Below are 16,837 nucleotides of genomic sequence, written 5' to 3'. Positions count from 1 at the left end.
AAATTCAAATGAAGAGAAGAAAATTAAACCTTATTATACATTGGTTGGTTGTCCACATGTGTTTCAAGTCTGGTTTTATGAGTGTTGCCGCTATATGGTTGGGAAGTACTGCAAATTGGTTTCTTAAACTATTATGAGGATTGTTGGGTGGAGTTGTTCTAGTACTCCTGATCTGAGAATGTTGAAGGTTACTGTTTTTGATATTCCAGCTAAGAATGTATAGTGTTACATTTTAATGTTTTCATGTTTTTTGGTTTTTTTTTTTTTTTTTTTTTTTGTAGTTGATGTTGAGAAATATAAAGAAAAATGATAATGAGGTTGTTGTCTACAAGTTGGGTGGATTTTCTTTCAACGCATATGTTGATGAAGTTGGGGAAGTAAAAGTTGATTATGTGTCTAATGTGGGTCCTGTTGGTGGTGAAATCCCAACAACCCTCCCTGTAGGTCCACCCAATTTGATTCTTTAAATGCTAAGATGGATTTGCTGGTGTCTAAGCATGAAGGAATGACTGTAGAGTTATTGGATTTGAAGGAGTATGTGAAGTCTCAATTTATTGTTGTTACTGCTCTCTTGTTTGCTATGCAGGAGAAGTTTGACACTATTTTTGTGTATGCATTTGATAAGGTAGGGTTGTTTATATGTTGTTATGTTATTGTTCTGGTTATGTTACAACCCTAGTTTATGCATATATGTTTGGTTGTTTAATGTTTTGGTTTTTAAATGTAGGGTGAAGAGAATGATTCTGATGATGATGATGATAAAGGGAGTGACAACGATCATGAGAAGAGTAATGAAAATGAAGAAGAGATTAACGAGGATGCTGAGAAAGATGAAGGTGAGGACAAGGGGGAAGAAGGAAATTCTGGTGTAGATATTAAATGAAAGCAAAATGAGATTAGTGAAGAAGATAGATGATGATGAGGCTGTCAGTGAAGACACTAAGAGTGACACGGAACAGAAGGTATCTTCATAGCCGACTTCAGTCCCCTCATGGCATCAAAATGAAAATTTACTTATTGTTTTTGTTATTATGTTTGGAACTTTAGTTTTTTTGTTATTTTGTTAAATGTAGATTTTATTTTTGTTATTGAACATTGTTTTTTGTTTTTTTTTTGGACTAAAAATAGGTTTAGTTATTGTCTTGTTCTTGATTTAATGTATTTATGTTGTTTGATGCATATCCATTTTTAATCATTGTATGGTTGTAATTATTTTATATTTTCAATGGATATTTTCTGTTTTTGTCATTGTTATTGTTAACTTTTTTTTTGTAGCATAAAATTATATATTCATTGTTATTGTTATTATATATTTTAAGTATGTACAATTTTATTTTTATTTATTCATTATTGTTGTTGTAGTGTTGCAATTTCATTACTAAAATGACCAATTTCAATAAATGTATTTTTTTGTTGTTGTTTTTACAGGTGGCTGATGTTGTAACAACTGTATATGATGTTGTGAAACCTATGAAGTAGCGTGAACTTAATGCTTCTAATGAATCTATGGATTTTGGAGATGATGCAGTTGTTTTGTCTAAGAAGGACATAGCTGAAAACGATGTTGTTGTGTCTAAGAATTTCATTGATGAAAAAAAAATATTGTTTCGGGTTGGTAGTTTGTTTATTTTTATTTAAAAAATATTTTTTTTATTCCATTGTTCACTTTTTTTAAGGATGCCAGTGAAAAAGATTTTGATGTGTTTTTCAATGGGTTAAGTCGGCTTCAGATTGAAGAAACTGTATTGTCTGGACTAGAGGTTGTTTAAAAAATGAAGGTTTGGGTTGTTGTTTATTTGTTGGTGTTTTATTGTTGACATGTTGTTATATATGTTTGCTATTATTGCACACATTTTTCAATCCAGTCTTATTTTACAAATTCCTTCCAGTTCCTCTGCAGTTGTTGAAAGCATGGTCATTGGTGATCAATTAGGTCAGGAGGGACTTGGTGTTGTACCAGTGCAAGAGTCTAATATTGTTATTTCTGGTAGTGTTGTTCAGGTTAAGGATATTAATATTATAGAGAAGAGAATTATGAAGCCTGGAGTAGCTTTAAAAACTCCATTCCAACAAGATTTTTTATCTTCTGGTTTTGGTTCTAGTGAAGAAGGTGAAACATTTAAGACGGTGACTTATGTAGAAGGGTTGTTTCCGCTGGATGACAGCATTGGAGAGGTCCCTAATGAGGAGCATGAAAATGAATTTGATATTTGGTTTCTTGATGGTCGAAATAAAATAGCGAAGTATGTTATTAGTATTATTTGTATTTTTTTATTTGATGTTGTTCTTTTTATTTTTAATATGTTTTTTCTTTATTTAAGGAAAAATAATATTTATTTGAAGGGTAAGGATACATTTAAGCCTGCATTTGACTTTGGAGTTGATATAGTGAATGATAAGATGTCGTTCCACACACTTTCTCATTGTGGAGAATGTCTAACAGACTAGATGAGTTTTTTTTTGTTCTTATATATAATTTTTGTGTTTTTTTTAATGTTTGTATGGTGTTGCGCTTATGTTGTCATGATGTGGTTTATGAGAATTTATTTTGTTATTCTTTCATGTTGTTTTCAGCATATTAATGTCATACTCTATTACTTAAGGAAGAATGGGAAGTAGTCAGCTTCTCCTAAGGTGAACTTCACTATAACAGATTGCTTTTTTAGTGATAGCATTTATTTTTGCAAAAAAATCGAGATGCATCAGTTCTTAACCTTAGGCATTCCATGGTTCAGTTTATAAAGGGTAAAAAGTTTATGTGTGGTAAACCATAGATTGAATGTGACCATGTTTTATTTCCAATCAATATGAGGAAGGAGAGTCATTGGATTCTAGGACGTTTGAATATAAATGAAATGATTCTTTACATGTATAACACGTTGAAGTTTGGGCGGTATGAAGCTTCATCTATGTATACTCGTCTACAAATTCTAAAAAGCAAGTTGATATCGATGGTGCAACGTGGCATGACTATTGCCTAATATATTCACAAGGTGAAATCGATATGCCGTGAAATTTCTATTTTAGATCCAACTGTGTCTATCGGGCATGCCAAGATAATGAGATTAATTATCCATGGTTTAAAACCCGAATACCAAGGATTTGTTGCCACTATACAGGGATGGCCGACACAACCATCACTTGTTGAGTTTGAAAATTTGCTTGCTGATCAAGAAGCTATGCCCAAGCAAATGGGAGGATTCTTGTTGAAAAGTGAAGAGGAAGCACTCTACACCAACAAAAGCAATGCTAAGCGGCACAATAATGATGGATTTGAAAAGGATGGTGAAAATAAGCATCACAAGGGAAATGAAGATTCTCATTGATCTGGAACTTCAAAGAATTGCAGTAATATTAAAAATATTAAACATTTATCATTAACTGGATTAGTTATATAAAACACTTGTTTTGCTTGGGAAGTCATGATAAAAGGATCATTCTTTCTTCCCTTCTTACTTAAATCAACCAGAGTGAATCCAAGTTTGTCAGGTTTAACTCTAGTATTGTTGTCTACCCAATAACATTTAAGAAGAGGAATACGAAATAATGAATAATCTAGCTCCCATATTTCTTCAACAATCCCGTAGTATGTCATTGTGCTTGAAATTGGGTTATTATCTTTTTCATTAGCAAAATGTATAGCTTCTGCAACTATACTTACTCCACTATTTTCAACCAGTCGAGCATCATCTCTTGAATTAGTATGAAATCGTTTCCCCCCGACAATGTAAGCTTGGTGTTTTATTTCATCAATGCTTGCTCCAAGAGATATCCACTTCAAATCAGTCGACACCCCATGATTTTGTTCTCCTAACTTTGTCAAAATTGTATTCCTCAGCCACTGGAAAAACGTTTTATTATGCTCATCTATAACCCATTTATGTTTATTTTTAACCTTGTTTGGAATCATCGACTATAATAACTCCATGTGAACACTTTCATCTCTGCAAATAATTTACATACAACTTTTTTTCTCTTCTCTGGAAAACGTGAAACAAGAAGGAGGTAAATATGTGCGTTTACCTTTCTCTTCAGGTGTAAAATCAATTCATATACTCATTTCAACAAGATCTAAACGACTAGTTAAACCATTCTTAATGTTTCCGGGAATATTAAGTAGTGTACCTATAATACTTTCGCACACATTTTTTTCTATATGCATGACATCCAAACAATGTCGAACAAGTAAAGTAAGGGAGATGAGAAAAAATTGATTTCCTTTGGAAACATCCATTTACTTTCTTATTTTTCTTCATTTTTCCATACTTGAAATCAATTTTCTCTACTTCTCTAAGAATTTGTTGCCCCGAAATTGGCAAATGAGCAACACCTTGTTCTTTATCATCATCAAATGTTTTTTTCCCTATATCGATTATTTAGGGGCAAGTATCGTCTATGACCCATATATCACATTTTGTGCCCATTCGACAGACAAAGAGCCCTCGTGTTAGTGCAACATATTGGAAATCCCTGGTAACCTTTTGTGCTTAACCCTAATAGATTACCATAAGGTGGGAAATCATTAAAAGTCCACAACAAAACAAATTTTAAGTTAAAGACTTCTTTCTTAAAACTGTCATGCATCAACACCATCTTCATACAAATCTTCAAATCATCAATTAATGTTGCCAAATAAACATCTATATCGCGCCCCAGATGTTTTGGGCCTGAAATCATTAACGTGAGCATCAAAAACTTTCTTCTCATCACTAACCACAAAGGAAGATTGTACATAACAAGGAAGACAGACCACGAACTATGCCTACTACTTAGAGATTTATGTGGATTTGCACCATTGGAAGCTAGAGCTAGACGAAGATGTCTTGCTTCAGTTTTAAATTCGAGATTTAAGTTATTAACTTTTTTCCAAGCCTGTGAATCTGCAGGACTTCAGAGTTTACCATCTTTCACTCGCCTAGTCTCATGCCATATTAAGTTTTCAGAGTGTTCTGCACTTCGATATAACCACTTAAGTCGCGGAACCTAAAGCAAGTACCACATCACTTTTTGAGGAATAAGTTTCCTAATCTGTTTACTCTTGTTAGGTTTGTAGCGGGGTAAATCACATTCTGGGCAAGTGTCCATGTTTGCATACTATTTACGATATAACACACAATCGTTCGGACATGCATGGATCTTCTCATACTTCAACCCTATGCAATTTAAAGTTTTCTTCACTTCATATGTAGACTCAAGGAAGCAATTATTTGATGGAAAAATCTCCTTAGAAGCAGCTAAAAATTGACTAAAACATTTATCGCTAACTCCATTTTCTGCTTTTATATTGTAAAATTTTACCATCGTTGGTAATCATTGTTTTAGAAAACCATTGAATAATGGTTTATCATAATCTCTAACCAATTTATCAAATTTTGAAGGGTCATCAACAAAATCTTCTTGTGCTTCATCGAGCAATTCCATAGGATGATCATCAAAATCACTATAACCAAAATCATCAACCCCTCGCCTCTCGAATGGATATGAATTATTATTTTTCAATGATTCCCCATGCCAATACCATGTACGATAACTTGTATCAAATCTCCAACAAAATACATGATTCTTTATCATTGAAATATTTTCTTTTTATCCATTACCACAATCTATTCATGGACAAACGAATCACTACAATTTGTTTGCCAAAATTCCAAAAATTGGTTTAATTCGTCTTGAAATCGTTGTGTTTCTCTATTCTCAAGAATCCATGATTTGTCCATAATGATATCTACCTAATTCCAAAGTCAATAATGAAAAGAAAATTAATGTTGTAATTGAACAAAAATATGTTCAATTAATAAATTCTAAAATGAAATGGGCAGATTCTCCTATCTTTCTATAACATATCCAAAATTCATATGTATTTACAATTTCAACATAAACAAATATAATTATTACATATATTAAACTATAAAACATGTTCAATTAATATATTAATCTTAAAAAAATTGGGTAGAGTTTCTTTTTTGTTTATAGCATATCCCAAGTTATTACTACCTATAAATTCAAATAAAACAAAACATACAACAAACAACATGCATGTTCTCAACCATAAGCTACCTAGTACACATGGAATTCACAAAACCTACTTCACTAAGACACACATATTCTCAACCTTCTATTATCTCCGCAAAACACAATTTTATCTCAGAACCTACTTCAATACAGATGAATATCTAATATATTCAAACTCAACTAACAATAATTTGTAAATATAAAAAATAAAAATAAAAAATTAATTAATAATTCACCTTCAAAATTAATCTTCAACAATTTCAACACATCTCAAATTCAAACAGATATTTCCTATAATAAAAGTTTAAACATTGGTTAGTAAATATATGGTAATTGATTTGATTCTAAAATAATATAATTAACAAAAACAAACTTTAAAAGAAATTCATTATGTAAATAATATAAAAAATTATGTAAGAAGTAATATTATAATATAAAAAATTATGTAAATACAACATTATAATATAAAACATTATGTAAAATACAATACATTCTAAGGATTTGATGTACTTAATATTAACTTCATTAAAAAAATCAATAAATTAGGTGAATTATATAAAAAAAATACCCAAAAATCAAAATATATATTAAAAAAATCAAGTTTTAGTGATCAATACATGTTTTGAATAATAAAAATGTCTTCAAATCCTATATAAACTTTCAAATACGTTAGAAAAAAGCTTGAAAACAACCTTATAACACATACATTGAAACTCAATTAAACTCACTCAATATTTCTTCATTTTTGCCCTAAAACTTCAAAGTAATTCAATATTAGGTATATTTACATGATTTAAAGCATTAATATGCAAGGTGGAGTTGCTCCTTTCTCGTGTTCTCATGCGTTGAATGTGTGAAGTGAGGAGAAGTTAGGGTCTCGGGTTGTTTTGTAGAGGAGGAGGGTTTTTCTCCGCAGTTTTTGCTATTTAACCGTGGAGAAAAGTGGTAAACTTTTATCTGCGGTTCTTGCTAATGAATTGTGGATAAAAGTCCACGCCTCCCCCAAGTTTCAAACTTTACACCGCATTTTTTTAAATCGCAATAAAATACGGCACAGGTATTAAATGTGATATTTTAGACTCATTCAAACATTTTTTAAATATTTTTTCTTTAAGGTTCAAAAAAAGGATAGAGAAAGCCTATTATATATGCAATATGAACTTTTGTTGATATGTCATAGAACAAACATAAGTTGTATATATGTTTTTTTAAAGATGAACATGTATATCAAGTTCCATTGGTTTTGGTCTTCTTAGTTGTGTCTTTGTAAATATAAATAAATCTATTATATATATATATATTTATATATATATAGAGAGAGAGAGAGGGAGAGAGAAAGTGAGGATGCTTCTTATGCAAGGGTATTATTTTTGCCTTTACCGAATGTGCATTTTTTTTTATTTTCGGTACTTAGAAATTATAACTCAATTTTTTTTGTATGATAGAGTTTTTGATAGTTATAGTAGGCATCCCACCAATTTTTAGGAAATTTTGAATAATTTATAGCGCCAAAATCAGAGTTCAAATAGTAGGTTTTCCACGCATATAAAAAAATCAGGCACGTGTGCAATTTACTGTTTGAACTCTGATTTCGGCACCGTAAATTATTCGCAATTTTCTAAAAATTGACAGGATGCCTATTATAGCTATAATGCACATCATCATACAAAAAAAGTTGGGTTATAATTTCTCCAAGTACCGGAAATTAAAACGCCCCTACGGTAAGAGAAAAAGTGACGCCCCTACCTAAGAAAATTCATATATATATATATATAGTAAGGATGATAGTGACTTTAGCTCATTATTTTCGAAACTACCTTATGCTTTTTGGTTTTTTACACTTAATTGCCTAATTTATTTTTTTAGCGGAAAAATTATCCAAGTTATAAAGAAAAACATTCCGTAGCTATTCACTTAACACCGTTAACTATGAAGAAGGGAAATTTGTGGCAAAACTATTTAATCTTTTTTTTTCATTATGGCAAAACTACCCAAACTTTTTTCACTACAACAAAAAAGGTCATTTGCGTCAGTTTCTAACTGCCACAATTGAGTTTTTGCAACAGATTTATATGTGACACGGATTACGTCAGTGGGTAACTACCAAAAATCTGGCATTTGTGACAACGCCCCACTGACGCAAACGCCTGACATTTGCGTTAGTTGGGCACTTCCACTAACGCCAATTTGTGACAGTGCCCCATTGACGCAAATGCTTGCCTGCTTTGCACCAGTGGGGCACTGCCCCAAATGTTAAAAACGAGTATTTTTTGTGTCAGTTGGGAACTGTCACATAAAATATTAACCAGAAAAATTGCAAATGTTTATGCCAATTTCCCTGGCCTATTTTGATAAAAAAAAAAACAGCAACAAAAATAGAAAAATAGCAGCAGAAACAGAAAAACAACAGTATAAAATTTTTAAACATTTATCGAAAGGTAACATTTATGATCAAATCTACAAAAGTAATTCAGATTTCAAAGTTAATCTATGTATATAGGTACTCCTGTGTTCTAAATTTCTATGTATTAAACTGTAACACCCTACTACCTAGGGACTGTTGCGGTGTGTATTTTAAACAGTGCTAAACTCACTAACATTTGGCCATAATCGTGTAGCTAAGTATGATTAATGGTTTAGGATTAAAATTTTTGGTTAAGATACAACGTTTCACTGAAACGTTTACCATGTACAATGGGATCCCAAAAATATAATTTAAAGGTTAATTACAACAAAAGATTTACAACCAGCCGACCTAAGCGGCAAAACAGGGTTTAACCCTAGTTCCTCTTCAAACCCTAGGCCGTGGTGGTCGAGCAGCTGCATATGTACACATCTTCACCTAAGATCTCCAACTCAAGGATGGTCCAGCTTTCTTTTGCCTTTACCTACACCATATAGATCCCGTGAGTTGAAGCTCAGCAAGAAAACTCAATATGCTCATGAACAGTAATAACATGTTACTAAGTCATAATATGCATGCCTAGCAACGATAGCCCTATTCATGCATGCAATTAAGTCAAAATAATGGTTTTGGGCCCTATCCTTTGTATAAATGACTTATGGGCCCTGCCCTTTGTACAGATAATTCATGGGCCCTGCCCTTTTTATTGATGACTATCTAGTCATAATGAAAGTAGATGGCCAATGTGTCCATCTAAAATAAGTGACTCAAATAAGTGACAATTAAGACACGCACTGGGGTCCGTACCCTAATCATATGAGTGATATCACTTCATGATGTTGGTAATCATACTAGGGCTTATAGCCCAATTCAGATGAGTGATTCACACTTTGAGCTCCACACCCTAATCAGATGAGTGACTATGGAGTCACAAATTTGGGCTTTGCACCCTAATCAGATGAATGAATATGGAGTCACAAACTTGGAATTTACACACTAATCAGATGAGTAACTACGGAGTCACAAACTTGAATCAGATAAGTGACTAATGAGTGAGTCATGAACTTGGGCTCCGCACCCTTAGCCATGTGACGATGCAGTCACCTGGGCATTTTTGACCCTGGCTCTAAGTAACTAGCCATTAGACTAGACAAGTGCTTTTGATTTCATCAAACTTAAGGTCGATCAAGCATTTCATGTTTATGATGATAATGCTTATTTCGATCAGATCTAATTTTTTCGGCTTGCGTTAAACACTCTAATACAATTCTTGACTCATAAGCCAATACCATATGACCAGTGCTCAGTACTACTACCGAACTTGACTAATAAGTCACAACTTCACAATTAATACTGACACCATTGCCGATTCTGACTAATAAGTCAGTACCATTAACAGATAAGCAAATTGCCAATCACTTGATATGCATTCCAGATATACAAATAGAGCACTCAACATGCTATATCAAAAACCATGCATGTCACATACTGGGTGTAGTTTTCTTACCTCCGGTTCGAGCGAGAAATAACAAATGAACGGCCCTTGAGAACGATCTATTCTTTGATCCCATAGCGATTACCTAGTCATAACCATATATGGAATCCAATTAATGAAATCAACAATAAAAGGTTCTTGACCTAAATCTCTCTCCCGGGACCTCGAATCATACTCAAACGATCCCAAGCCTTAGGAATCGAAACCTCGAGCCAAAAACCCTCAAAAGTGCCCAAAATAAGACTCTGGAAAAATAGGGTAGCGCTACAGCGCTGCCCCCTGGCGCCTAGGCGCTACAAGCAGGGCTGACTTGCCCTAGACAGCGTTGTAGCGCCCTCCCTTGGGCGCTGTAGCACTAGAGTCAGGGTTATTCAGCCCTGGTTTTTCTCCTTCGACTTCTCCACTTTCTAAACACTATTACAAAACTGGGCTTTCCCGACACCCAACCATGACAGTCAACTCTGTTGATTGTCGTAATTGCTTAGCGGGACTCTACGCCGACAGTTGAAAACTGTAGGCAGAGAGACCAACGCCGACAGCTAATAACTGTCACCGTTGCTTTTGACTGTCGCTATTGACCCCAACACCGACAGTTAATTTGAGACCAATGCCGACTGTTAAAATGTGTCGCTATTGACCCCAACGCTGACAGTTAATTCAAGAGCAATGCCGATAGTTAAAATGTGTCATTATTGACCCCAATGCCGACAGTTAATTCAAGACCAATGCCGACAGTTAAACATTGTCGCTATTGACCCCAACGCCGACAAATAATAAAAGTCCAATGTCGACAATCACAAAATGTCGCCAAAATTCAAATAAAAAATCTAAAATTATAATTAATAAATAGTATAATTTTAAAAATAAACTAAATTATGTAAATATATATTTATAAAAATTATGTATTTATTAAAACCTTTTAAAACTAATTTTTTTTTTCTAAATTTTTCATATTATTAACTTTTGTATTTATAATAATTTTTATATCAAAATTTAAATTTAATATTCTTTAACATATTTATAAAATTAACTATATTATTCTTTAACATATTTATAAAATTTGTATTAGTTAAAAAAAAAGTTGTTTTATTAATTGGAAAAATATTGTACAAAAATTAATGAAAAGTATAATTTTAAAAATAAACTAAATTATGTAAATATATATTTATACAAATTATGTATTTATTAAAAACTTTTAAAACTAGATTTTTTTTTCTAAATTTTTTATATTATTAACTTTTGTATTTATAATAATTTTTATATCAAAATTTAAATTTATTATTCAATAACATATTTTTAAAATTAACTATATTATTCTTTAACATATTTATAAAATTGTTATTAGTTAAAAAAAATTGTTTTATTAATTGAAAAAATATTATAAAAATTTTTAATATAGAAATTTATTAATTATAATTTTTTTATGGGAAATTATAGATTAGTCTGAATATTTTTAACGGCGCGTAGCGACAGCTATAAGCTGTCGGCATTGCCCCCATTAAAAAAAATCAACATATATGTCTCATAGTCTCAATTTTCTCTCTACATCGCACAAACCCACTGTTTGCTCTCTGCAATCCGCCGAGCCCACGCGAACCCAACGCCTCTTCTCTCCCTAACACCGAGCCCGCCTCTTCTCTAAACCCAAACCTCTTCTCTCGCTAACGTCGAACCCGCCGAAGTGAAGTCGAACCCGCCTCTTCTATCCCTAACGCTGAGCTCGCCTCTTCTCTGAACCTAAACCCAACGCCGAGCCCAGATGTCTCATCTCTGAGCTTGAAATTGATGGGTTAATAAGAAGTTGAGGAAGATGATAAAGAAAGAGGAGCCTAAGGTTGTGACTGCGGAGGATAAACAATTTTCTTTAATGTAATTTTTGTCTGACGCAAATGTGGGATTGGGAATACCGATAACTAAATATTGTTTTTTCTTAATCATAATTAGCCTTGGAATGTGCCAGAAGTATTGCGTCCACTATACGAGTCATCTACTGTTCTTGCTCAAAGGACAACAATGGCGGTGAGAATCTCTCTGGATTCTTAATGATTGTTATTACTCTGTTTAAGATATGTCTAAGTACGAGGTATGATTTCTGATTCTGTTATGTTACTGTATTCTTTTTTCAGGCATTAAGGCAGATAGCCCATGAGGTTTCTCAGTCTATTGTCACTGGCTGGGGTAGACGTCCTGCTGCTCTAAGAGTACTGAGCCAAAGGCTAAGCAGGTTTAGCTTATTCCTTTTTGAGTTGTTTGTCACACCATATAGTTATTGTTCTCTTCCATTAAAATCTAATGGATCTTACTTGGCAGGGGTTTTAATGAGGCACTTAATGGCTTTACTGATGAGGGGTGGTCAATGATGGGAAACGATGGCATGGATGATGTTACTATCCTTGTAAATTCTTCTCCTGACAAACTAACGGGCTTAAATCATTCTTTCGCAAATGAATTTCCAGCTGTCAGCAATGCAGTTTTATGTGCTAAAGCCTCTATGCTGTTACAGGTCAGGCTTCTTCACAAATTATTTTTTGATTTATTGCTATAATTGAGGAAAACATCTCTGATATGCGTCCCATAGGGACTGTAATGGGTGAGATCAGATTCAGCAGTTATTATTATTTGTTTTATTTTTTTCAAGACTTTGTATATATCGAAACTTTAAATGAGTTGATAATAAATAGACTATTTAGACGTGATAAGATGATTTGTGCTGACGATTGAACTACCGATGCAATATATTAATTATTATACATGATTATTTACATAGACTATAGTGTTTATAATGGATGTTCAGGTGGTCTTAGGTCTTATAGCTTATATGGTACCAAACCTCTCCTCTTATAGAGGAAGTCTTAGAGGTCTTGTGGGTTTAATCCCTCACTGTCACCCCCACCTCCTATAATGGATATTCAGTATTATACATGCTGTGCACAACTTAAAGCTATAGGAAAAAGACAGCCAAGTTGTAATAACTATGTGTAAGAATATACAAGCCTCACTTTTAAGCGAGTTGCATGGTGAAAATTTCATTTTTGGTTACCATTTTATTCCTTTTGAAATTTCTTGTAATATTCATGTTTTGCTGTTCTGTGTTAATCCTAGGCACAGAAACTTCTCTTCAACCGGGTAAGTTTATGACATCTTTGGTTATGACATCTTTGGTTATCAGAATTTCATTGGGTACTTGTAACTTATTGTGAAGCTTTAATCTCTCTGTTTTTTTTCTTTTTGAAATTCAGTGACAGAGATAGAGATAGGGACAGAGACAAATACAATCCCAGCCCCAAGCGTAGAAAGTTTTCCGGGAGGTGAGTTTATTTATGACATTGTCTTTGCTTTAATATATTTTCATTGATTAGTATCCTCTCATTTAGCCATGTATCTTTGTTCTCTGAATTTGTAGTTTTGTAAGTTAGATGCTCTAACAATACTTGTATGTAGAGATTTGTAAGTCTATTTTATTAACATAAATAAGACAACCCTCGAATTTTAGATCCTCTACACTGTGATTATCAAGTTTATTACCCACAAAATCTATCATAGCCTCTTTGGCACAATATGGTCGCCATATTGATATCTCATCATGTTTAATTTGACAATTCATTGAAACCAAAGTTAATTGGATCAATAGAGAGCTGCAATTTGTGCCATTTGTGTAATGTTATCAACATAAGTGTGGCTTTGGCATGCCAGACCACAGATCAAACCAATACACAATTCATGTGCGTACCAAAATCTAAATCAATAAACCAATAAATCAGACTCCAATTGATTATTTGATCCTTAATGTTCTAGCAATATGTTTTTTTTTCGGTGTTGAATATACTGTTTATATATATGGGTAGTTTACACAGTATAATTGGTTTATAATGCTGTTTAAATCATAAAAAATAGTACTTCGAATCTCCAATTATATTTCAGTTTCTTGTTTGAATATTGCTTGCTAAGTGTTTGATAAATTGTCTCTTTCAATATTCAGTTTTTATAAGAGGTTTCTTATAGTGGGTTTATGAATCCAAGGTAATTAAGTGGTGTTGTTGATGTTTCTGTGTATCTCTTACTTGTTGCTTTTAGTGATTGATTTTGATGTTTCATATGGTAACTTCTTTTATTTTTTAATCTGAGTTTGGGTTGGGAAAAACTTATTATTTTTTTAATCCATAGTGTTTGGTCTTGCTAGTAAGGAAGTTTTTTTTTGAGTGGCTTATGGTTGTTTGGGAGTGAGAGATTGTAGGAAAAGATTGTTTTGGTTTGTCTCTATTTTTCACTACCGAGATCATTATTTATCTCTTTGGTGTAAGGATAGGGTTTTCTTCTTGTTGTTTTCCTTAGGGCTGAGCATTGGGCGGGTTGGTCGGGTTACAAGACATTTTTACCCGTCCAATGTCATAATCGGGTTAGAAAAAGTGACCCGTAACTTGCCCAATTAAGACAAATTTTTTTTTTAACCCGTCCAATAATTTGGGCGAGTTGGTCGCGTTAACCCGCCCAAACAAATGTGGTATTTTTTTTTAACATTTTTGTAATTTTTTTCTTTTAAATACCAGTACTAATAGTGTGAAGTTTATATTTTTAAGCTTAAAACAATATTTTAAATTTATAGTAAAAAAATTAAAACAAAACTTAATTAATTTATATATTTATTTGAATATATTAAAAATAATAAATTCTTAATTGGGCGGGTTGGGTTATATTGGGCGGGTTGATAATTATTTTCAACCCGCCCAATGTAACAATTGGGCGGTTTAAATTTTGGTCGGTTTATTCAGGTTGTGTTTTTTGGCGGTTTTTTCGGGTTGGTTTGGGCGGTTTATTCGGGTTGGGTGGGTTTTAAAATTTTTTGCACAGCCCTAGTTTTCCTAGCTTTTTCTAAATTTTGTTTGACCAAAAGTTTTGATATCTTTCTTTTTTATTTAGGTTTCTTATTTATTTGTATGTGATGATTTATTTGCAATAAGTTGTTTGATTTAGTTTTGAAAGTTAGATTTCTTAGCATTAATTTAGCATTCAGATGAAATGGAAATGAGGTTTGATGGTTTGGTGAGCACTAACCGTTCAATTCGCTCAGGTCTTTTGTTAACCATATCTCTTTAAAAGCATAGTGTCGCTTGCTTGATTTGAGGTGCAAAACACTTGATCTCAAGCTTCTCTTACCAGTCAAATTTGGAACTTTCTTCCTCTCTCATTTGATTTAATATTCATTTCAATGTATATAACATGTATCCATTTACCTAGCATTTTTTCTCATAATTTTTAATATTTTAGTACTGGTATACAAAATGTATATACACTTTTAATATTACCGTTCGTACCTTAGTTATATTTATTTTTCTCCTCTTTGCATTATTATTTAATTTAGATTTAACTCACTTTCATTATATATTATAACATTGTAAATGTGTGTATGTGCTGAGACAGACTTCAAAGAAACTTTTTTTGCAACAGTTTGCAAGAGGTATGCCTCTAACTTTTATTTTAATACTATGCAAATGTTAGAGGAGTTTGAATATCTTAAATATTTATCAATAGTGAAGTATGTTCTGGGATTGTTACTATGTGTTGTGGTGATAACGGAAGGTTGAGAACTTGTGTATCTTAGTAAAGTAGGATTTGAGAAATTTGTGTGCTGCGGAGATAAGAAAGAAAACTTGTGTGTTGTTTGAATTGATATTGGCAGATGGTTGGTTGCTAGTATGGGGAAAATGTTGTTCGATTTTATGTAGACTTGTTTATGATCATCCTATAATTGAAATGTGTTTGTTTGATTGGTTTGATTATAACATATACTTGTATAAATGTACTTATTGCGTGTTGGCATACACATATAGCATAACCTTCTGTACTTCTTGTTTTATATATGTTAGTTTTCTTCTTGTCCCTTGTCTAATGTCTTTGGTGAGGTGATTTATAACATTGAGCATCACTTTTGGTTATTGTGATCACGTTTATGTATTCATTTTTTTTCTTCCAATGATGTTAAAATAATGAGTATGCTTATTATGTTGGTGATTATAAGATTTATTGTGCTCTTATATTTTTAAAGGCATATAAAGTATCATAAATGCCCATAATAAGTCATCCTTATTTCTTTCTGAAATTCTTATGATGATTAAATTGAGGATATTCTATTATTATATTGGGAATTTTGTTATATTGTAATTCACAACATCATTGGTCTCCCAACCGTCTCAAACCTTGTCGGCATTCTTACAAGGTCAGTTTTTGTCTAATAATCTCTAAGAGGGATTAGTCAACTAATTTTACATATTTATGTTGTTGGTTTTCTCATTCATTTGTTAATATATTACGGTAAGACATACTATTTAATTATAATTTGAAGTCTTTCATTCATTAGTGCAAGGAATATCATAGGACTGACTTTTAAGGTGGATGCCTAGATTTATTAGGAAAAATATTGGCAAAATAAACATGATTGAGTTTGCAGTGATTTGAAGAAGAGAATTATGTTGTCTTGTTGAAATTTGTTGTAATATATATTTTGAAGTTTATGGATTTATAATATGATTTTTTATTGAGAATTATTTAGTCTCATGGGGAATGTATTATTTACATTTCAATTGTATAAATAAATATTATATGTATATGAATTTTTATTATGATAAATATAATTTTTTTACAAGTTATGGTAATAATAATTAATTATGTGAGTAATTTTTTATTTAAATTTATATCAAATTTCAATTGTTAAAAATATAATTAAAAGTTTTAAAAAACATACATCAAAAAATTACTATTTATATATATAAATTTAATGTTACTGTGACACTTAATAATTGTCGGTGTTTTTAGCAACGACGATATCTAATAACTGGCGGTGTTGCTAGCAACGGTGACACCTATTAACTGTCGGCGTTGCCAGCAACGACGACACCTATTAATTGTCGGCGTAGCCAGCAACGTCGACA

General features: G+C 32.2%; 1 protein-coding gene across 5 annotated transcripts; it reads left to right on the top strand.

Moving 5' to 3' along the window:
- The first annotated feature begins 11,425 nt into the window (after positions 1-11,425).
- LOC133817665 (homeobox-leucine zipper protein ATHB-15-like) lies at positions 11,426-16,460 on the top strand. Of its 5 annotated transcripts, XR_009885631.1 has the most exons (7): positions 11,426-11,745; positions 11,856-11,930; positions 12,038-12,135; positions 12,222-12,414; positions 13,014-13,037; positions 13,151-13,219; positions 15,330-16,460. XR_009885631.1 is itself a non-coding variant. In XM_062250245.1 (6 exons), exons 1-6 carry the CDS (start codon positions 11,722-11,724, stop codon positions 13,151-13,153), a joined length of 411 nt encoding a protein of 136 aa, XP_062106229.1. In that variant the 5' UTR covers positions 11,426-11,721; the 3' UTR covers positions 13,154-16,460. The 5 variants fall into 5 exon arrangements, 3 of the variants coding, with proteins under 3 accessions (XP_062106229.1, XP_062106230.1, XP_062106228.1); XR_009885632.1 differs by lacking the exon at positions 13,014-13,037; XM_062250245.1 differs by having other exon boundaries at positions 13,020-13,037; positions 13,151-16,460.
- The last annotated feature ends 377 nt before the right edge of the window (positions 16,461-16,837 follow it).

This window comes from Humulus lupulus, chromosome 2, assembly GCF_963169125.1.
Source record: "Humulus lupulus chromosome 2, drHumLupu1.1, whole genome shotgun sequence".
In the NCBI taxonomy this organism is placed as follows: domain Eukaryota; kingdom Viridiplantae; phylum Streptophyta; class Magnoliopsida; order Rosales; family Cannabaceae; genus Humulus; species Humulus lupulus.
Note: the sequence above shows the minus strand (reverse complement) of the source record. Positions and strands in the feature narration are given on the sequence as shown.